A 24,134-nucleotide genomic window follows, 5' to 3' on the forward strand; every position below is an offset into this window, starting at 1 on the left:
TAAAGACAAGAACAGTATTAGGAGAATAAAAAAAATGAAAGCAAAGTATTGAGAAAAGGATTGTAAAATAAAAATCTGTGAAGATTTTTAAACACATGAATAATTTATGCATGAATATATATTATGTATGCACATGGAGACAGGAAATATACATTTAAAAACCAAATGGCTTGGAAGGATAAGAAATTAACCCAGCTGAATAGACCCTTCAAAAGAACAATAATAGCATTTCATCAGGTGGAGAAAGGAGGAACTACTTAAAAGCTGAGCTGATTGAAATGAGGTCACATCTGCTCCTCTCCTGCCCACTCACATGTTTTGGAACTTTGTTTTAGCTTGTGCCAATCAACTCTATTTTCTTATTTAGACCAGCTAAGAATCTCTTTTTCTACATCATCTTTAAAACATTTTAAAAGTGTCTTCCCAACATCAATCCCTGAAGACCACACTCAACACTTTTTTTTTTTTTTTAAATCCAGAGAAGTGCTTATTTAGTCCTGTCCTTTGATTCTTGTTTCCGAGGTAATAATGAATTTTATAATTTAGTGTCAGCCAAAGTCAAGCAGACAGTTTAATTCTTAATCCTTCTTCACATCTGGCAAATCCAGTGAAACCACATAATGATTTTGAATCTTCCTGAAAACCATATAGGAAATTATGTCACCAACAGAATCATCAATAATGCTTTCGACATTAAGGGAAACATTTTACTGAGTGAGAGTAGAATAAAGTAAAATGTGGCATTTGTGTTAGAAGAAAATGTTTAATACCCTCTTGAAAGTCAAAAGAGCAATGTCCTATTATCCCTCTAGGGGAGAAATTCAAGAATGCATACAAGCACTCCCACATGAAGTGTTCCTATTTTATGTAGCTGGAAATGCATAAAACAGCTTTTTCTCTAGTGCTTCCTTGCTTTGCCCTGAAGCCTGGCTTTCATAACAGTTCATAAAAAAAGTATTGCAATGTGGGACTCTACAATACTTACATTTTGATTGGTATAAGATAATCTTTTTCGCAAACCTGGAAAAAAAAATCACCCCATGACAGAAAATACCTCTAAGTTTTCAAGGCAGATATACCATTTTGAAGCACAGACCAATATTTTGCTATCATGTCATGACTAGAAATACACTGTAGGAGGGTTTGACAAACTGACATAATTATGTCAGACAGAAAATTATCTGAAAGTAGATCAAGGTTATTCATGTAATAAACTTTTTTTTAAAATTTTTTATTGTTGGTTGTTCAAAACATTACATATTTCTTGATATATCATATTTCACACTTTGATTCAAGTGGGTTATGAACTCCCATTTTTACCCCATATACAGATTGCAGAATCACATCAGTTACACATCCATTGATTTACATATTGCCATACTAGTGTCTGTTGTGTTCTGCTGCCTTTCCTATCCTCTACTATCCCCCCTCCCCTCCCCTCCCCTCTTCTCTCTCTACCCCCTCTACTGTCATTCATTTCTCCCCCTTGTATTATTTTTCCCTTTCCCCTCACTTCCTCTTGTATGTACTTTTGTATAACCCTGAGGGTCTCCTTCCATTTCCATGCAATTTCCCTTCTCTCTCCCTTTCCCTCCCACCTCTCATCCCTGTTTAATGTTAATCTTCTTCTCCTGCTCTTCGACCCTACTCTGTTCTTAGTTACTCTCCTTATATCAAAGAAGACATTTGGCATTTGTTTTTTAGGGATTGGCTAGCTTCACTTAGCATAATCTGCTCTAATGCCATCCATTTCCCTGCAAATTCTATGATTTTGTCATTTTTTAATGCAGAGTAATACTCCATTATGTATAAATGCCACATTTATTTTATCCATTCGTCTATTGAAGGGCATCTAGGTTGGTTCCACAGTCTTGCTATTGTGAATTGTGCTGCTATGAACATCGATGTAGCAGTGTCCCTGTAGCATGCTCTTTTTAGGTATTTAGGGATCATGTAATAAACTTTTTGACATTTTTTTACTATTCAACTATCAACATGCCTGATCTCAAGGGAGAATGTTTATCCAGTGATACTCTAGTTTATCTGGAGTATATTAGGTATTCAAGTTACTATTTATAGGCACCATTAAGAGATAAAAGAATTGTCCTTTTGGTACAGGCCTACTACATGCCAGGCACTCTACTTTAAGGGGGTCATGGCCTGGGGGAAGGGAAGCCTAGGAAACTGTCTGAAAACAGTAGGGGCTCCCCATCACAAAGCTGAGGGTGAGGACTGGTAGGTAAGGAGGCAGGGACAGAAAGTGGAGCATGGAAGTCACTCTAGGCAGAAGCAAAGGTACAAAAACACAAGAACACAGACTGTTCTGGGAACTTCAAATGTTTTGGTATGGTAAGTGCAGGAGATACATGGGGAGAGAGCAGGAGATGAGACTTGAATTGGAAGATCCTCAGAAGACTCTTAGGAACTACCAAGTGGTTTAGAATTCATCCTCTTAGAAACTGGAGGGGTGCATGCAAGATCAGAGTTATATTTTGGAATTAGTATCATTTTCCATTCATTTGCTCTACCAGATTATTAAGATGTTTTCAGAAAGACAAGGAAAAAAAATGGAAAGACAATGCAGGAGAGAATTTCAAGAAAGGAGTAGCTAATGGGGCTAAAAACTGAAGGCATGGTATTAAATTAGTAAGACTTAGAAAGCCTAAAGATGTAGGTAAGGCAAGTTGAGTTGTTTAGTTGCAGTTCTGCAGTATGACTCTCTTACAAGCTATGACCCACAGCACTGATGGAGGCCCCACAAGCATGGATCTAAAGGCCTTAGGACTCCTTCTGTTTATCAGTATCCAGCTATAGATGGAACTATCACACTGCTTTCTATCATCTAGAGTATAAAAGGCATTTCTGGGATCTTCTTGTTCTGCCCTAGACACTAATTTGAAATGAAATGTCTGACTGATTAACAAATATATACTGAGTAGCCACTATATACCAGGTTACAGGGATGCAAAGATAAGGAAATACATCCCTGCTCCTGTAGAGTTTTCTGTCCAGTGGAGGACTCAGATAATCAAATCACAAGTAAGGGTAAAATGTGGCTGGAGTACAAGAGTAACGGGCCTCAGTGGCAGGTGAGGCTGAAGACAGACAGCAGCCAGGCCAAGCAGGGTTGGTGTCTGGTCTTATTCTCAGAGTAAGGAGCCTGGTCTTATTCTCAGAGCAGTGAAAAGCATGTAAATAGTTTAAGATTTAATGCATTATAGAAAGGACATAAGCATTTTGAAAAGAACCCTTTGGCTGAGGGAATAAGAGTACCAACTAGAAGGAAGCCACAGTGAATGAGGATAGATAAGGGAATGGATAGTACTAGCCAGGATGAAGATCTTGGCTGCAGAGAAAGAAAAGTGGACGGATTCGCAGGTTCATTAGGAAGTAAAATGGAGAAGCCTCATGATGGATTGGATATCTAACTTGTAAAATGCAAGTTTCTACACAATTGGATGCTGTTCACTGTAAGAGAAAATGCTGAAAAAGACCAGCACTGAAAATGATGAGGTCCTTTTTAGACATGCTGAGATTGAAGTGCTTCTGAAACATTCATGAGGAGAAAAACAGATTTTTAGCTTAAAAAAAGAGTCTGGCCTAGAGAATAAAAATTTGGTGGACATCTTTATGTAGATAGTAACTGACATAAGGACTGGCATAGGACAAATAATGGCAAGATTATAGTGAGAAAAGGAGAGTACTTTGGACCTCACATGCAGGAATCTCTTAAGACATCTACCAAGGAAACAAAGAATCGCACAATATATAAGAAAACCAAAAACCAAGAAAAATCAAGTCAGTGTGCTCAGTAACATGAATTTGAGGGACTGTGTTAGGGAAAGCTGAAAGCTGTTTTGGTGATACCCTTGTGTCAAAAGCCCAAGCAGGGTGAATGGAGATGAGAAGCTAGGAAGTGTGCAAGCGAGAGTAAACAGCATGTGTGAAAAGTTCCCCATTAGGGGCAGTGTAGAGATGCAGAGGTAGCTGGAGGAAACAGGAGGTGTGGTGAAGAGTTTGGGTTTGTTTGTTTTGTTTTAATGGGGAAGACCTGAGTATTTCTAAAACGAAGGCAAGGGTGAAACATTAAAATACACATAAGAGAGGGGGTAATCAAGAGTAAAAAAACCCCTGAGATTGCGGAAGGGATGGGAGCCAAAGCAGCAGTAGGCTTGGTCAGAAGGAGGTCAGCCCCTGTACTGCAATAGGAAGAGATGAAACAAGTGCAAACACCAGCAGTTTTCTCCTCCCTGGGATTTAAATCCTCACCACTGCTGTCTGAATTAGTTCACCAGCCTCTTATTTAATCTATTCTACATACTGTATTCCAGCAGTCCTCTTACTCATGCCCTGTCAGGAGATCATTTTTTAAAAATACACACACACACCCCACACACATATACATATATATCACTGAGTCTGGCCTATAGGGCTTGGCTAAGGTTATAACCTTAGCTTATAGCACTGACCTGTTTCCTTCTCTCCTTTCCAATTCCATTTATACAGATTTAGCCCTTGTCATCTGCTCTAGTAATTTTCCCTTTTGTGAATTTCTACTCAAAACTTTTCTAATTCTTTAACTATCCTATATATTACCTTTTCTTCCAACCAGACTACAAGCTCTAATTGATAAGTCTTGCAGTCTTTTGCGCAGGAAGTTTCTATTACATTTCTATTATGTATCTTCTCCTAAATTCTCTGTCATTTCTCTTTTCCTTATTCTTCCCTCCATAAGCAAAATAATAACACCTATTCAATAGGAAACATGATGCTTTTGGCATCCATGTTTCTAAAAGAAACATGATTTTTTAGATGGATTATTTTGGAGGGGACAGTAATGCAAAATTTGATTTTTAAAAAGTAAAATAATGAAATACTATTAAGTATGTTATATACTCCAATCCTCACAACTATCTAGGAAGATCAGTAACATAGGTCTTGTAATTTTATTTTCACATTTTGTAATTGAGAAAGCTAATGATTAGAAAGACTAAATTCCATTGCATTAACATAAAATTAGTAAGTAACTGATCTAGGATTTGAACCCTAGTCTATCTGGCTACTAATAACTGAGCATGTAGTTACAAAGCTAAATCATTTCAAAAAGACTATTTGGTGATGTCTTTTAGGAATTCATAAATTTATAAAAGCTATTAATTTCAATGGCCTTCAAAATGTGCAATTAATATAGACTACTGTATCTTTACTCTGTTTTTTAATCATGTTACAAAGTCTTTCTTTTGCAACCACTTACACCAAAGAAATAGCCAATTCTGACATTCTGCACAATGAGATCTGCCTTGTCAAAGACTTTTTTGCTCCTCCAATGTGTTAGGTTATAATTTCCCTTGACAGTGTGTGAAATAAGGAAGAAAGCACTTTGAACAATTTTATACAAGGAATTAAATAAATCTTTCTCAAAAGCAAGGACTAACATTTTTTTTGTTCTATGTTAAGTGACTGTTCTGACATACCACTGTGAATTTTGAGTGGTTCAAATGACCATTAAAGAACACCACTGCCTTTTTTATGACCAAAAAGATTGCTGTGGCTATGGAATAAAACCAATTATTCATGATCAAGCTATGGTTTTAATATTCTTCTCTAATCAAAAACTTTCCAAATGCTTGGTTCCATAAAGACAGATGAAGTTTATTACATCATCACAAAGGAACTGCTATGCTTCTCAAGACATGTGAATTGTACCTGAGACTACAGTTCCATTTATTTTCTTCCCATAGTGTAAAAGGTATCAATCAGAAAAAGGAGAGGAAATGCTCACAGAGTGCTAATCCACAGATGCAATCGACAGTCTGTTTTTTTAGGACACATGAAGAAGCTCACTACGAAATCGAAACTGAAACTGAACCAATTAGGAGTAGTACAGCAAGATACTGCTTTTACAGAGAATAATTCAGGATGTTTCCTAATTTAATCTCTGGTTTATCAAGTAAGCACACAAATTACACTTACACTAAAACATTAAAATTTAATGCAGTTAACTTCAAATTAAATTTTTCCATTTCTATTTCCATTTCTTAATCTTGCTAACCACCACCTTTTAGATATTAGAAATATTTCAATTTTATAATAAAAATGTTCATAATACTTATAATTCTTTTTAGAATACCTTATAAACAATTCAAATGGTCACTTCAAGAAACTTTTTGGCACTTTAAGAGAAGGAAACCCAGCAGTTGTTGAGCAATAGGAAGCAACTCTACCAATTAGCTGAGAGAAGCCAGTCAGTCACACTTGCCTGAATTCAGCTGTCTGACACATTCCAACTGCCACTGGTAACACATAAGTTGCCAAGTGAAATCTGATATCCTTTTGCAACCAAGAGTAAAATTCTGGCAAATAATATGCATAATAATTGGGAGAGCTAATTTTAATAAAATACCTCAGTTTTATTTTGCCATAATCATATCTGATGACCCTGAGTCACCTGGTTCGTTTTCAATCCCAAAGATTTACTTATTTTACCTGGTATAGGGAAGGTATGCGATATATTTAACCCGGTATGTATGAATGAAGGGGAAAGGAAACCTGCTGTTACTACAGCACACATTGAAGACAGCCTGTCAACTGTCAGTCAAAGTACTGCCAAAATTAGAACAGAACTTCCAAAGGCTTAACAGGAAAGTGGAAGAGGCAAAAAAAAAAAAAAAAAGTGATAAACCAATTTAATCAGTGAAAGTGTTTTATAGAATACTGATGTCCACCATGATAGCTATTACAAACAGAAAGGGGCAGAAGAACCCTTACAAGCACTATTTCAAGTGCATGACACCCACCTCTTTTAACCCCTACAATAACCCTTTGAATAAGGAACCACTATTCTTCCATTTTACAGATGAGAAATGTGAGACCAGAGAGTAACTTACTGAAAACCAAAACTAGGGAGGTAGTTGAGGATTCAAATCCAGGGTCTCTGGCTCCATAGCCCATGTTCTCTACTGTTTTACTCTGTCCCTGGACTAAGGCATCCAGGGTTTTTTTTGTTTTGTTTTTGTTTTTTAGCTTTTCAAACTAAAATTTTGAGTGAACTTTAGATAAATAGATAGTTATCTTTAAGGTTTTTTATATGCCCAAACCTCTGTATATTCCTTAGAATCACTGTTAATTTCAATCAGTTCATTTCAATAAAAATTCCCTTATTTTCAAACTAATTACAATGCTATTAACTAGAAGTAGTAATAAAATAATTCACAGAGGACTATTGTAATAGAAATAATCTTCTGGAAATCCAATTACTATTTCAAAAGTAGAAATAGCTTACTATAATGCCCACTACCTAGGTGAATATCAAGATGTAAGAAAATGTTGTATACTGATAATATGATACACTCATATTATTTTATTTCTATAAAGGAAAAAAAGGAATTATTTTCATTTAGTCACTTTGACACATAGAACCATTAAACTGAGTTGCTGTGCTTGCTTGTTGTGATTTCACAGAAACAGAATGGTTTTCAAAAATCCACTGTTTGCCACTGACAAATATGAAGCAAATAAAGTAAGGTTCTCGAACTGACACCAAGAAAGATTTGCCAGCATTTCAATTCCCTAGGGCATGTTAGTACTCCTGAAAGGTATCTTCAATTTTGGTCACATGTAAGTTGCACTAAGATCCCATTTTAACAAATTTCTTGTACATTTACTTCAGGCTATGTTTGCTGCTATACTTGGAGAAAGTTAAAAGGTAGCAATAGCTTCAAGAAGAATAAAATTTTTTTATAAATATATATCGATGGCTTAACCTTTTTTAAGATGACAAAGATCTTGGAACAATGAGAGAGAGAGAGAGAGAGAGAGAGAGAGAGAGAAGAAAATGTACAAATAGTAGAATGTTGGTAGAATTCTTTGTACAGCTATCTACCTCTATGTACCAAGATACTTAAAAACATTCTTTCTTCCCGACTACAAAATTTCAGACTGAGGAATATATTCTAGAGAGATAATTGCAATTACAGAAAAGACATTATGCGTAAATGCTCACTGCATTACATACCAGCAAATATACTAGAAATTAACAGGTTTTCTCAAAGAGAGAGTGGTCAAGAATATTATGCTACACTTAACACAACTGAGCAATATAAAACTATAAAGAGCTTAAGCAAAATAATTTTGTGGAAAATGCTTATGTTGATTTTTAAAGAGTGGGGCACATACATTGGCTATACATAATGCTTTATACCATATGACTTCAAATATGCAAAATAAATAAAAACAATAAATTTTATGACACAGAAAAAACACTAACAGTGTATCTACAGTGGTGAGATTTTAAGTGACAATTGTGTCATATCTTTGTTTCCTTACTCACAGATAACATATGATTGTGTACCTTTTTAAAAATAATTATGCTTCCTATTGTTTTTAAAGTTTATTCAGAAAAAGCTGACCTTTCAGAAGACAAATTATATAATAACTTGAAGTATTTTTTCCAGTAAGGAAGTTCTTTATCACAGTAAGCTATAAAATTTGGTCATTGCCAAAGAGATCATTTTCATAACTTAAGGATCAAACAGAAAACACCACTATGGGCAACTGAGAGAGGGCTTAGAGAAAAGTATTTAAGACTATAAAAAGGATTCTGCTGAAAGTTCACATGATACCTAGGAATATTTTTTTATTTGAGAACACAACTTATGTAGCACTAATACAACAGCAGAAGCAGCAAAAACTTGCTTCAAGCAAAAATTTTTAAAAGGTTTATGTGAAGTCAATTATAAATCACTCAGACATCAATTATCAATTTAAAAAGCAAAGAGAATTATGTTGTAAGATATGTTCTAAAATGAGACATTCATGATACAGAAGCCAAGGTCTACACAGCATAGGGCTTTATGAAAAGACATATACACCTTTTTCAAAAAGAGGCAATAAATTCTGCACATTATACTTGTCTCTTACATCTACCCTCAGTTCAATCTTCCTCAAGATACTTCTTTAAAGAGACTTAAATTGGTTTTTTAAAATTAAATTTAAAAATTAAGTAAGTTAAATTAAACATCTTTATCTTAATTTCTTTCCAAAGTAGTAGAAAGATGATGAATTGGGGGGGGGGAAGGAATTAAAAGGAGTGGTTGGATTTTAGCATCAATTTGTAGGCTATTTTTTCTTACACTGGCTTTTATCTGCACATAAAAGCATTTGATATATGCATAATTTTAAAGCATTTCATTTCTAGTTTAATGAAATGAAAATACTGTAAAGCAAAGAAGTTATGTTGCTGGGTGCTGAATTTCAACATAAACAGAAATGATTTACTTTTTAAAAAAATAAAGAAGTTGAAATTATTTCAAGATCTTCCAATAAAAATAAAGACCTGACATACCCCTAAAGTAAACAGCACATTTATAACATACAGCCTGACTTGATTCAAATGTAAATTCAGGCTTTTTCCTGAGATGACATAATGCTACAAACAAGAAACAAGTTATACCAGGCAGTGGTGATATGCAGTGGTGCCATGCTTCAACCACCTCCACTGGTCCAAATGAGCAGGTGGTTCATTCTCTCTGCAATGAGATGGTGGCTCTTTCTACATAAAGGCAGAAGACAGCCTGCAGCATTTTTGCCTCAAAGTTTATACAGAGGAAAACAGACTGTTGGGACAGATAGGGAGCAGGTTAAGAGACTAACTCAATCCAAAAAAAAAAATCACAGGATGAGGGATGGATGCTGAGTGTGAAAGTGTGCTTCAACAAAGAAGGACTGGAAAATCAGGAGGTCATGAGCATGGACAAACACAAGGAGCTTTTCTTGCACTGACTTCTTTGAGAATCTTCTCAAGCAGATTATAAAAGAAAAGCAGAATAAAATTATAAAGACTGGATTAGAGATGCTAAACACCTGATGTTTTTAAAAACAGCAAAAAGTTATATGCATGTAAACCTTTTGGCCCAGCCAAAATAATATAAGGCAAGGACGTAAGTGTAAACTTCTTTAAATATACATTCTTCGACAAGGTAAATAAGAAAAGGATAGCCAGTGGTGGTGGTGGTGGGGGGGGTGTCTTTATCAAGAACAATTTGGTTTGGAGAAATTATATCAAATTTATCAAAGATGTGGTAGAATAGCATGATGACACCCTAGATGCCCTAGAAAGGACTTAGTCCTCATCTCCTGCAAATACTGGCAGAAGTGTGTCTTTGCTGTCAGTCCTTATTAGAGGTTAATTCCCCCAACAACCTTCTTCCAGGAGTAGTCTATATACAATAGTAAATGCAAAGGTAAAATAATCCAGTCCTCCCACCTCATAATGGAGCAACTTTGGGGGACTACCTTTGCTCCAGAGCTTTCTGTGGGACTGGCTGAGGACTTTCTAGAGAACTACTTTAAAGCTCAACTTCTGGTAGTTGTCCTTGCTCCGCCTCCCTTCCAAGCTGTTGATCCCCAGAAGACTCTTAATAGAATCATGCATCTACTCTTCTATCTCATAGTCTGATTCCTGCAACCTGACCTGTGGCAGAAGATAATATTTGTATTTTCCTTGAAAAGTAAATCAGTAAGCAGACAGTCAATGTATTTAAGTCAATTTCTTCTTTTTTAAAATTGGAATAATACATAAGCACATTGAGGTAACTGCAAGGACTATATGAGGTAATATATAAAACATTTTGAAAGCCTAGAAACACTAAGTACACAATAAATGTTAAGCCATTATTAAATAAATCCTAAAATGATATTCTAAACAGTATTACTATTTAAAATCCTCTGAAGAACTATAAGGAAGATGAGGATGATGGGACTCTGAAAATATGCAACGTTAATTGTTCGTGGCAATAGCTTCTAAGCTCCCTATACTATCTCCCTGCAAATTCTTATTTTTCTTTTGGTTTCTCAGTCCACACTTTTCCCATTTCTATATACAGTTCGCCTTGTGCCAGTTGTTGTTTTTTTGTTTTTTTTTTTTTTGACAATTACATTATAAGAAAATTATAAAAGTGTTAGAAGACAAGAGCGAGAGCTGAGAGCTGTCACCCAAAGGATAACAGATCTCACATATTCCTGCAGTCCTGAGACTGACTAGCTCAGACCATGGATTTTTTTTTTTTTTTTTTTTTAATACAAACTTATGGGCTGGGGTTGTGACTCAGCGGTAGAACACTTGCCTAGCACATGCAAGGTGCTGGGTTTGATTCTCAGCACCATATATAAGTAAATAAAATAAAGGTATTGTGTCCAGCTACAACTAAAATAATAAATATTTTTTAAAAATACAAACTTACAAGTTGATATTCCTCTTGCCCCAAGATTCTGATTCAATAGTTTAGGGAAAAGTGGGCACAGGTAATATATTTTTCAAAACTCCTCATATACAAGACACTATAAAGAAATCTTAACCTTCATTCAGAATTTTATTCTTAGTAGCAATAATGACAACACTATAACTTTATATATGAAGCAAATAAACAAATATTAGTAAGAATCAATATTTTCAATAGGAGACATAAAAGATAAAAATTATGATAGTGAAATTAAAAATGTCAGGACTGAGGTTGTGGGTCAGTGGTAGAGCACTTGCCTCACAAACATGTAAGGCATTGGGCTCAATCCTCAGCACCACATAAAAACAAATTAAAAACAAAAGTATTGTGTCCGTTTACAACTAAAAATATTTAAGTCAGAAATGTCAATATGAATTCATGATTAAAAGAAACATGTTTCCTTGCTTTTATACACTGAAATAGCCTAGAAGCGATGATTTTCAAGTCAGAATAGCACTTATCTAAATACCACCTCTCACTAAATAGCACTAGGGCTCCTTGAAAAAATTTTAGGTCTGAGGAGACAATAGGGTAAATCACATCAGAAGGAAAGCAGCACTGGGGAAATTTCTGATTTGGTAAGATCTACTCCAAACATGGTAGTTAAAGGGGAAGCATTAAGCATGTACCCTTGACCTTAATGAAATAACAGTAGTTCATCCACAGGTGTAGAAGGAACTCTCACCTTCATAGAATGCCACCTAACCTATTAAATAGAACAGGAAAGTCCGATGGAACAACAGATCTAGCAAGGACCAAAGGATGCTAAAACCTTTAGGTAAAATGTTGGGGAACAGCATATTCATACAGTACGAAAGTATCACCTGTTCATATTTGTTATTTATGAAAATGAGATCTGGAAGTTACTACCATAAACAAGGGTGTGTTAGCTTTTAGTCACTGTGACCAAAATACCTGACCTGAACAACTTAAAAGAGGAAAAGTTCATTTTGACTCATGGTTTCATTTAGTCAATCGTTTGTTGAGTTTATTGCTCTGGGCCCAAAATGAGGCAGGAAAACTTGGCAGAAGAGTGATAGAGGAGTGTGGCTCACCTCATAGTAATGGGAAAACAAAGAGGGAAGGCACTAGAGGGAAGATGAAGCCTTCCAGGGCATGCCCCCAGAGACCTACCTGCCTCCAGTTACCACCCAGTTAGTTCATTCAAACTAGGATGAACTGATTAGGCTATAGCTCTCACAATCCAATCATTTCATCTTTTTTTTTTTTTTGAGGGGGAAATTAAAACCAGGGGCGCTTAATCACTGAGCCACATCCCCAGCCCTTTTTAGTTTTTATTTTGAGATAGGGTTTTGCTAAGTTAAGTTAAACTAAGTTGCTGAGGTTTGCCTCAAACTTGCAATTCTCCTGCCTCAGCCTCCCTAGTCACTGGGATTTACAGGTATGCTCCACTACACCCAGCCAATCATTTCATCTTGAAACATTCCTACATTAACACAGGAGCTTTGGGGGAAAGGCAAGTGATATTTAAACCATAGCAAAGAGATAAAATGATAGAACAATTTAACATCATTTGCTTCTTGATAAATGCAATATATGTACACACATCAAAAAATAAGTATTTTAAATCAATATGCTTTACCTAAACTCAGATCAAGCCAAGATTAACATAAATAGGTCTATGTATATACATGGAGAAGGAGAGAAGCAAGTGTGTCAAAATATTAACAACTATTGAAGCTATAAGGTATTTATATCAATGTTCATTGTACTTGTCTTTCAACTTTTTATATATTTGAAGAAAATTTTCATTATAAAAAACTTAAGAAAAATAACACTAAAAAGGTTTATAAAAATTAGATAGCTTATAAAATTGTGGACCAGGAGATTTCACTTATGAGAGAGAGTTTGGTCTATTCTAAAATTTAAGTAAAGGAATCCCTAAAGATAACACAATGGGGCCTGGGGTTGTGGCTCAGCGGTAGAGCACTTGCCTAGCAAGTGCAGAGTGCTGGGTTCAATTCTCAGCACCACATAAAAATAAAATAAAGGCACTGTATCCAACTACAACTAAAAAAAAAAAAAAAAAAAAAATTAAAAAGATAACAGTAAAATGTACTATCAGTACTTTTAATTCAAAAGCATTTTTATTACTGAACAACAATTATGAGAATGCCTTATGTAAAGGTAGTATGATAAACTTCTCTTAGGTCAAGATGAAATACAGATATAACTCAAGCTTGACTTTACTAATTTAAAAGAACTACCACTTAAGTTATTCACCAAATTTATTTATGTGTTAGGACTAGGCAGGATGTAATATTTTTTAAAAAGGTAGTAAAGTCTATTGCATTATAAACCACAATGAATGGAATCTATACAGGATACAGAGACTGTATGTCTTGACTTTGATGATTGGAGTAAGTATGAATCCTTGTAATTCTCAAACTCACTCACCAGGCAGCTTGCTAAGGGCGTATCTTTCATTAAAACACTTGCTTATCCTTAGAAAGCTCCACCTAAATACAAGTGGTTCTTGGAATTGATCTGGAGAACTGATGAGGACAAGCTGGGTTTTTTTAAAGGATGATTCTCACTGTGAAAAAGAAATCATACTACCATTGCCAATGAAGATACGGAGGCAGAAACTAGCAGAGTTTCACCAATAACTGAAAATTACCATGACCTTAGTGGCAATTTTATTTAAAAAACTGATAGAAGTCAATGATACAAGAGGATTGATTTCAGCTCTAAAATAGGAGTCACAACACAATTCTACTTTCCAGCCAATGTCTTCCATTAATTAGCTACATGATATCCGGCAAATAGCACTTAACTCATTGGTAAAATAGAAATGATAATAAGAACCCAACCTCACAGAACTGTCAAAGAGGATCAAATGAAGAATGTGTGGGAGGACACTATGTTATCTACATGTGGTAGGTTAAGAAGGTGACAGTATAGTCTAATAATTCCAAGCACATGTTGGGGAACGTATAAATCTTTACTGCTTCAAACCCCGTAATTTCAAGACACTGATTTTAAACTACTACCAAACATAAACACAGGGCATAGATTATTTAATAATGTTGAGACCTTCTCTGTGAAACAAATGCTCTGTTCCTGCAGCGTTCACAGAGGGTCTAGGAAGCAGGTGCTGATGCTGGAGCAACAACTCAGCAGGAGCTATTCTGTGATGGCACAGCTACAGAAAGTAAGTCAGCACTGAAAGGTTCTCAAGCATCCATGAGATTAGGTTACATCTTCTGAATCTGAATCAGACCTGTATTTAGTATGCTTTAAAGTTTTTCATTTTTCTATTAATTCATTTTATTGTAAGAAGTACTGGTTTGTGACTGAATAGAAATAAAATAAAACAAATACCTTCACTGCAGATAATTTAAGGAATAAGTAGAGTATTAAGTCATGAGAATAAAGTTTCTGGCTCATTTTGTGGGTTATGCTACAATTTAATATCTCTACTAGACCAGTTTCCCTAAACAGCAGGAATTAGAGAGTGGGTGGAAATGAATAGATAACAATAACCAAAGAGGTAATTGTAATTAACTTAAATATTTGCCTATATAATTAAATTTAGATATGACAGATCTTAACCAATATTTGAATCAGAGCTGAACTGGCAATATCTGCCTTCAAAGAAACTTAAAACAGTTAATTTAGTAACTACTTTATAGTTAATATTATTAAAATATTAAAACACAATAAATCAAATGCTAAGTTATTTTAAAGAATCTTGTAGCTAGATTTGCTACTACCAACTTTCTTTGTATACTCACCATGATTTTAGCAGACATGGCTCTGGAGTTAAGAGAGACAAAAGTCGTAGCTCCTGCCTTGTAGAAGCTTAGGTTCTGGTGGGGGAGAAATAAAGCTGGCAACTGTGATAGGGTTACAGAAGGGAAATGGGTCTACCCGCCCAAACCACAACTTGGCTACAGGAACTGGCATTTGGCCACCACCAAGGCAGTCAGTGTATTCCTGAGGTACAACCATGGGCTAGATGCCAGGATGTGCTATTACTGCCTCTGATATTTGAGAAGTGTTGAATAACAATTAGGAAAACGCTATTCAAGAACTAGGATGGAAGGAGTATAATTAAAAAAGAAGTTCATGAGGCTGTTAAGTTTGGGAGCAAAAGGAAGACAAGGGTAACAGGTTACTGCTTGATTCCATGAAAGCATTCTATGAACTCTCCACTGCAAAAATGCAAGTAATCTGATTCTTTATTATCAGGCTTGACAACTTCGATTTGCCCTCGTGGTTGGCACAGCTCTACTGGGAAAGTCTACAGTGTGTACCAGCCTCAAGCACTTCCCTTTTTCTTAGGGCTCATTTGGGTCTATCAGTTCCTTTCCTGTATGATGATGTCTTAAAACCTGCTATTTTCTTAGGACTGTTATATTTCCCTGGAGACTTGATTTAATCACACTGAGATCTTGCTCTTTCTTTTGGAACACACTTTTTATCCCAGGGGACAGGCTAGTCAGAGATAAGAGGCCTGAAGCTCCTATGACCTTACATGGTGATCTGGGCCAAATCACAAGTTAATGACTACTCAAAATAAAGCTTCTGAGCATATCAAAATCCCAAGGCTGAAGTACTTATCACAATTTGGACTCTAAAATTAGAGTTTTTAAAGAGCTTTGAATTTATTCTGTCTTTTGAACTGAACTTAATTGTTTAAAGGAAACAACACTTGAACTTCTATTAAAACATCAAGATTAAAGGACACACAGTATAATGATCACATCTCTAGTTATGACTTGCAAAAGAAAAAAAAAAAAACATTGTGTCCAATGTTATACTAGATATTGTTTGAGGTTATACTAGATATTGCCTGGAGCAATAGAAAAGCCCCTAAATTAACTTTGTAAAATGAAATATACATTAGTAAAGTGCAGAGGTCAACATTTAATGATTCCAGGAATGCCTCCCGCATCATTGGCGAATATTTGGCCGGAAATTGGTCCATGGCAGCGGAAGACATGATCCAGTCTCAACTAACCCAGATAGCTGTCTTGAACAGTACCCGTGTCGATCCCGTGACTTTGGGTCAATTCACCGATTGGATATCTTCTGCTTTTTCCTTCTTCAAAGAGTGGGTGGGGGTAGGCATTTTTGGTGCAATGTGTTGCTTCGGTATGTTCCTCTGTTTGTGGTTTCTCTGTCGCCTTAAGGCCCGCAGTGCTCACGATAAGGCTATGATCATACAAGCTCTTGCAGCTTTAGAAAATGGCAACTCACCTCAAGTCTGGCTTGCGCATCTTAAGCAGTAAACCTTTGACATGGTCGTTACACCCCAAGTTATTATAACATTGCACTGGGATCGACATGACTTTCCTTGTTATTCTCTTAGTGTTGGAAAGCCCTTGCACTCTGCCGGTCTTACTGCCATTGCACACAGATGGGTTTCCACACTAGTGCTTTTCTATCGTCTTGAAGTCCATGCCTTTCTTTCAGGGTGTTGTCAACTTGTTTGTCATTATAAACAGCCACAGTTCAGCCTCAGCTATCCCCCTTCGTCCACCATCGTCATGATACAGGATGCGAGGCAAGGCACTGCACTTGAGTGATCCTTGACGTGGACCTCAAGGAGAGCATGTCCTATTGCATGCGGGTTAGACGCGTCCACACCCCGCCCCACAAAAAAAGGCGTCGGCTGATATGGCCTCAGATCTGGGGAAGGGCCCTCCTTAGGACTGAGTCATACTATGCAGCCACTTCTGCACAGTGGGATAGGACCTCTACTCTCGCCTGTATTGTTTTAAGAAAACAGAAAAGGGGGAACTGTGGTGAGCTGCTTCTGCCGTTTCTGCAGACTATGGTCGCCATTACAAGATGGCGCTGGCTCCGCTGTGGTCTGTGACAAACAACTCCTTATTTGGGAGAGTTGGCACATGATTTTTCACCACCCTATGAGAAAGCTCCACGTGGCAGCTTTGCATTGGGGCTTGAGATGCTTTATTAAGGCTGGGAGGGGCATCCGAGAGGAGTAAGAAGAAATATCAAGGACCTGAATAAACTGCTGAAAGAAGATTCCTGAGTTGCGTCTTCCTTGCGGGCAAGGGGTCGCGACATACTATGGATACCATTATTTATTTAATGGGTTTTGTTAATTATTTGAGACTTCTATAGACTCTAATAATTTTTAATAAAAAGATATAAATTAAATAATTAATATATAATTGTAAAATTAATTTTCCTTGAATAAAACTTATAATCTTATGTATTTAATTACTCCATATATACCATGTTAAAAAGCAAACATTTTTCTCCACATTTTCAGTTCACCTAAAATAATACTCAAAGTACCTTTAGATGATCTGAGATTTATATTATTGCAATGTAGTATGTGTGCTGCCCTTGTCAGCTCTATGTGAGAGAAAGACAAGAAAGTCATTGTGACTCATTCTATAAAGAATTTCCATAAAATTACAGAGTAGTCAACCATACTGCCTGCTGGTATCTAGCAGCTTTGTCATTACATTAAAAATATAAAATTTTAACCTGAAAAGTCCATGGTTGACACTTTAAAAACTGGTAGCTTGAAGAACTTTTATTTTAGTTAGAATTTTAATCAGAATAGCCCCCTAATTGCTATTTTGATATAGATTTTTAAAAGTAGTTTCAAGAAAGCACTGGCCTATCAGATGGGTCTAAAAGGTATCAAGATCAAAGAATCAAGTAAATGTAAAATCTACATAGTCATGCCCATCATTATGAAACTTGAATTAAGAAGACTTTTTAGGCAAAATGTGTATGCTTATACACACAATCCTGACCATCTAAAATTTAACTTCAAAATATCTTTTATTGCTTCCCCTTGTTACTGAAAAATCAACATAGGGTATTAGTCTGCTTTCTATCCTATATGTTACAATTGATAATGTAGTTGAGCAACAGAAGACCAGATTTGTCAATGGAAGATTCAAGCCTACATCATTACTCTGTGTGGGAAAGCTGTTTAATCACACTTGGATGTGTTTAGTATGGGTAAAATGCAGAAACTGTACTATCTCAGTGGTTTTTAATTATAGGTACTTGTCAGAACTACCTATGTACCCTTCTACAAACACAAATGCTATGGCTCATATGCAGAGATTTTTATCTTGACAAATTTAGTGGAGGTATAGACAAGAATATACATTTAGAAAAAGCTTACAGGTAATTTTGGACATGCACTCCTAGTTAAGAACTCCTAGATATGGCCATTTCTAATATAAGAACACAGCAAAATAATCCAGAATTTAGAAATAAAGCAATCTTCCATGTGGCTACTAAGCACTTGAAATGTGACTAGTCTAAATTGAGATGTATTATAAATGCAAAATACACACCAGGTTTCAAATGAAAAAAGAAAAGAAAGTGAAATATCTCAAGTTTTAAAATACTGACTATATGGTTTGAACACAATAGGTTAAATCAAAATATTAAAATTAATTTCACCTGGATTTTTAAAACTATTTACATGTGACTAATAGGAAATGTAAAATTACATATGTGACATGTATTTATTTTTCTGTTGGCCAAGCACTGGAATAGGATTTTTAAAAATCATCTCCTACAGAAGCTATTTAATAGTTAACATTTTGATTTTTTGTTGAAGAACCAAAAAGGATAGAACTAATACAGCAAATGTAAAGGAAAAATAAAGTGATTTTCTGTTTTCCTTGGTCTCTGATAAATATTTGTGCAAAGGAAACCGTTCTTCATTTAGCTCTAAGTGTGCTTATGAAACAGTCAATGAAGGTGAGTTTCCGACAGCTGAAATTCTATCTGCCTCAAACACAGGCTCCATGCCCAGAGATTCCAAAGCATGGGTTTCTTGGCATCCTTCCTGCCAGGAAACAAATACTCATTCTTCTGTCTCAAACCAGTTATACTTATGCTTCAGTGTTTCTATGTAAGCATAATTAAATAAGCATTTCTTAAATTGCTAGGTGACTAATTCTGCCTGAGCCCAGAGGCACTTGTATCAGAAATTTTTTGTGCGGACACTATGGCACGGAAGGCAGAAGATGGGCTGGCAAATGGGGAGGGGAAAAGGGAGCCTGACTAAAAGGCCTGAAGGTCATCTACACATTCCTGAGGGAAGCAGTGATGGAGGCTGAGGCAGACTGCTGCAGAGGAGAGATTGGATTGGGTGACTGGGAGGTATTGGTAGGTACAGTAGTAGAAACACATGCAATATTGAGAGTAAAATTTGGCTAAGTGACTCGTTTCCTTTTGGTTGCAAGTAACTACACACAAATGTCAGTGAAGGTATTGAAGGTATATTTCACAGATTAGAAAAGACTGGAGCTACTGGCATACACTGCATTTTCCAATCCTACAACTGAAAGCAAGTAAGAACAAAACTGGGTGGAATAGGAAACTAATATAATACACATTTTACGCCTACCACGTAGCTGGAAAAAAAACATTGAAGAAGACCTAAGAGATGGACTGACACAAACAGCCTTCTTCAAACTTGTACTATATGCTACAACAAACTTTTATTCTTGCTTCAGGGTAGAGAGAACACAACATCAGCTAAGACTACTTTGAAAAAGATTAACAATGATGGGGAGTGGTGGAGATCTGCCTTCCAAATATTAAATGAATTCTAAAGTCCCAACAATTAAAATTTGGCACCAGTGTAAATAAAAGAGAGATTAATGAAACTAAATTCACAGATAAGATTTTAATATTTAATAAAACATGGAACTTCAAAATTTTATGTTATTCAATAAGTGATACTGAAAAACTGGCTAACCACTTGAACAAAAGATAGAACTCCAAGCTATTCTACCCACTAAAATCATTCTAGAAACTAATAAAGATTTAAATACAATAAAGAATTTATTAGGGAACTAAATAAAATATAATCTTAAATTGGAGAAGAGAGCTAAGGCTATAGCTTAGTGGTAGAGCACTTGCCTAGCATATGTGAGGCACTGGGTTTGACCTCAATACCACATAAAAATAAATAAATAGATAAACAAACAAACAAAAGACATTGTGTCCATCTACAACTAAAATTTTAAAAATTGGAGAACTCTCTAAACATATTTTAAAATAAAGGTAGAAATCAAAGTGAATCATTTGTAGGTTCAATTATACAAAAATTTTAAACTCTATACATCTAAGGCCACAAAAGTTCAATTTGAGATGATAGGCTTAGCACATCTGCCTTTCACCTTCTGAGGTACTCTCTCAAATAAAAGTCCCCATTCTTTCAAATACATAGACATCAACGTAAGGCAAAATGAAACAAGAAAAATACAAGAAATTATAAGACTACCAAAAGAATATAATGGTCCTGCAAGAGACATATAGATATATAGATACATAAATAGCCTGACAAAGAATTCAAAATACCGGGGCTGAGGCTCTGGCTCAGTGGTAGAGCACTTGCCTAGCATGTGAGGTACTGGGTTCGATTCTCAGCATATAAATAAATGAATAAAATAAAGGTCCATACATTTTAAAAATTTTGGGGAAAAAAAAGAATTAAAAATACCAACATGTGCCACACAATGACATTTTCGTCAACAATGGAGCAAAAACACAACAGTGGAATCATAGAATTCAAATGGATCTCAGAAATGCCTATTATCTAGTGAATGCATAGCTGAAGAAGGAGCAAGAGAAAAGGAAATACCAAAGAAGAAAAAGAACCACCTCCAAGAAAATTCTTAGGGAAGAGGTTAGCAGAAGTTTTTGAAGACCTCAATAAACTCTTCAAAAAGTTTGAAAAAATTGATCTAAACACTGAAAGGTTTTCATTAATAAAGAGAAATGTTCCTGATGCATTATCTGCTTATGAGCAAATATGTAAGGAAACATGGACATATTTCTGAAAAGAAAGCCACTAGACATACTTTGGAAGAGTGACAACTCCTCAAGAAGAGCCTCAGGCAGGGTGGTCAGATGTGTTCCAAAAGAAGGCAGTGTCATCTTAGAAGATAAAAGCACCCTGTGTGTTACTGCCCTTGAAGACTTTACAGTAGGCCAAGACATGGAGGTAGGAGACAGTGATATTGAAGATATTGATCCTGTATAGGCCTAGGCTATTGTGTGTATTTGTGTTTTCATTTGTAACAAATTTTTTTTTAATTAAGGATTTTAAAAATAGAAAAAACTTTGTTTTTAGCTAAGTATTATGATGAGTAGAAAAGTTTTAAAACTTATAAAGAAAAAATTACAGTAACAACAGATAATTTATTACTGAAGAAAAAAGTTTTTCTTAATACATATAGTATAGACAAAGAATGCAGTGTTTAGAAAGTCTACGGTAGTGTGTATACTAATGTCCTTGGCTCTCATATTCACTCACGTTCATTCACTCATTCACCTACAAAACTTCCTGCAAACTCTATTCATAGTCAATATCCTACACAGGTATAGCATTTTTAATCTTGTATATCACATATTTTACTGTACCTTTTCTATATTTAGATATGCGTAGATCCAAAACGTTACTACGGTGTTACAGGTGCCTCCAGTATTCAGTATAGTAACATGCCTATGAGCAACAGGCTGCACAAATATCCTCAGTGCATAGTAGACTATTACCCTCTAAGTTTAAGTACACTACAATATTCACACAATGAAAAAATTGTCTTAGAATGTAATCTTGTCATTAAATTATATGACTTTGCTTTAAGGAAGCTTAGCTTAGCAAACCTCAACTAAATATATAGAAATGATTCAATGAAATCAGGTAAACAAGAAATGATCAAAATGAGTAATTTAACAAAGAGATTGAAATTATATTTTAAAACTCACACAGGAATTCCAGAGCTGAACAATAAATGAAAAAATGCAACAGAGAACAGCAACAGTGGAATCAATCAAGCAGAAGAAAAAATCTACAAACCCTAAGACAGGTTATTTGAAAATATATAGTCAGAAGGGTGGAAAAAAAAGAAAGAAAGCAAGCTTCTGGAACTTATGGGTGTTAACAGGCCAGAAAACCTTATTTTTATTGGTTCTTTTTAGTTATACATGGCAGTAGAATACATTTGGACATAATTATACATGTATGGAATATATCTTGCTCTAATTCAGACCCAGTACCTCAACTCTCCTTACATTTCCCTCTCCCTGCTCCCTTCCCTCTATTGCTCTTTCTGCCATTTACACAATTACTTTTGTTAATTAATTTCTTGTGGATATACATGACAATGAGATTCACTGTAGTATAATCACATAGGTACATAAGAAAGTTGTCAGATTCATTCCACTATTTCCTTTTCCTATTCCTCCTCCCCTCCCTTAATTCCCCTTTGCCTACTCCACTGAACTTCTATTCTCCCCACCCACCCCTTATTGTGAGTTAGCCTCCACATATCAGAAAATATTCAACCTCTGGTTTTGGGGGGATTGGCTTCTTTCATGATAGTCTTTACATCCATCCATTTACTAGAAAATGTCATAAAGGCATTTGTTATGGCTGAATAAGACTCCACTGTGTGTGTGTGTGTACATATATGTATATGTATATATATACATACCACATTTTCTTTATCCATTAATATGGCTGCATCACTATATTAAGACGATTTTAAATCCAAGGGGTGGGATAACTGGGTCAAATGGTGGTTCCAGTCGTAGTTTTTCTGAGAAATCTCCACACTGCAGAAAGCTTATTTTAATAAATAATAGCAGAAAATTTTCTAAATCTGGGGAAAGATATAAACATCCAGCTATAGGAAGGCCAAAGGTCTCCAATCTGATGCAGCCCAAACAAGACTACACAAGACATATTATAATCGAACTGTCAAAAATCAAAGACAAAAAATAGCATCCTGAAAGCAGCAAACAAAAAGAAGCAAATAACATACAAGAGTTCTAATAAGTCTAGCACTAGATTTCTCTGCAGAAATCTTACAGACCAGGAAAGAGGATATTTTCAAAGTGCTAAGAAAAAAACTGTCAAGTAAGAATACTGTGGCCAACAAAGCTATTCTTCAGAAATGAAAGATGTTCCCAGAAAGACAAAAGCTGAGGGAGTTCACTACCATCAGATCTGTCTTATAAAAAATGCTGGAGGGAGTTTTTCATGCTGCAAGAAAAAGACGTTAAGTAGTAACACAAAGACATCAAAGTATAGAACACACTGCTAAAAGTTAGCATCAGAATACCCTAATGCTGTAATAATGGTGGTACATAAATCAATCATAATTATTGTTAAATATAAATTAATTACAATTAAGTTATGGAACATAACTTAGTATGAGAGTTAAATGACTAAACTACTAAAATAATAATACTTACAAGAAGTTTTTAAGGAAGACACAAAAGAAACTAAGCAGTTTTCCTCTACCATGCCCATTTGCCATGATGTTCTGTCTCTCCTCTGGCCCAGGGCAATAGACCCAACCCACCATGGACTGGAACCATGAGTCAAGATAAGCCTTTCCTCCTTCTCTCTCTGTTGAAAAAAAGTGTGTGTGTATATATGTATGTATGTTGTGTGTGTGTGTTTACATATATGAGGAAGAAAGCTTGGATGGAGTAAGAGTTGTGAGTCTTTTAATGCAAAATTACATTATCAGCTTAGAAAATCTGTCACAGCCATCAGATGTGTTGTGTAAACTCATGGTAGCACAAAGAAAAAACTTACAGTAGATACATAAAATTTTAAAAGTACAAATCCACACATAACACTAGAGAAAGTCACCTAGTAACAAAGGAAACAGCGGGGGGGGGGGGAGGGGAGTTGGACACAGTATTTGTAAAACAATTTTTAAAATGACAAAATGGAAGTATTGTTCTTATTATTAATAATTACCATGAATATAAATGGATTAAAACCCCTAATCAAAAAATATAGAGTAACTGAATGGATAATAAAAACCCAACTAATATGCTGCCTATGAAGAGACT

At 35.5% G+C, this 24,134-nt stretch overlaps 1 protein-coding gene across 4 annotated transcripts in view; it reads right to left on the minus strand.

The window, feature by feature from the left end:
• Positions 1–24,134, minus strand: part of Galnt7 (polypeptide N-acetylgalactosaminyltransferase 7) — a 148,380-nt gene that overhangs the window by 94,320 nt on the left and 29,926 nt on the right. Inside the window, exon 1 of one of the 4 annotated variants that reach the window (XM_071610522.1) lies at positions 15,038–15,108. The exons of the other annotated variants lie outside the window; for them this stretch is intronic. Within the exon in view, the coding sequence (XP_071466623.1) occupies positions 15,038–15,055 (18 nt within the window). The 5' untranslated portion in view covers positions 15,056–15,108. Of the gene's footprint in view, positions 1–15,037; positions 15,109–24,134 lie in introns of those variants that run through there. 4 annotated transcript variants of the gene reach the window in all.

This window comes from Marmota flaviventris, chromosome 3 (assembly GCF_047511675.1).
Source record: "Marmota flaviventris isolate mMarFla1 chromosome 3, mMarFla1.hap1, whole genome shotgun sequence".
NCBI lineage: Eukaryota > Metazoa > Chordata > Mammalia > Rodentia > Sciuridae > Marmota > Marmota flaviventris.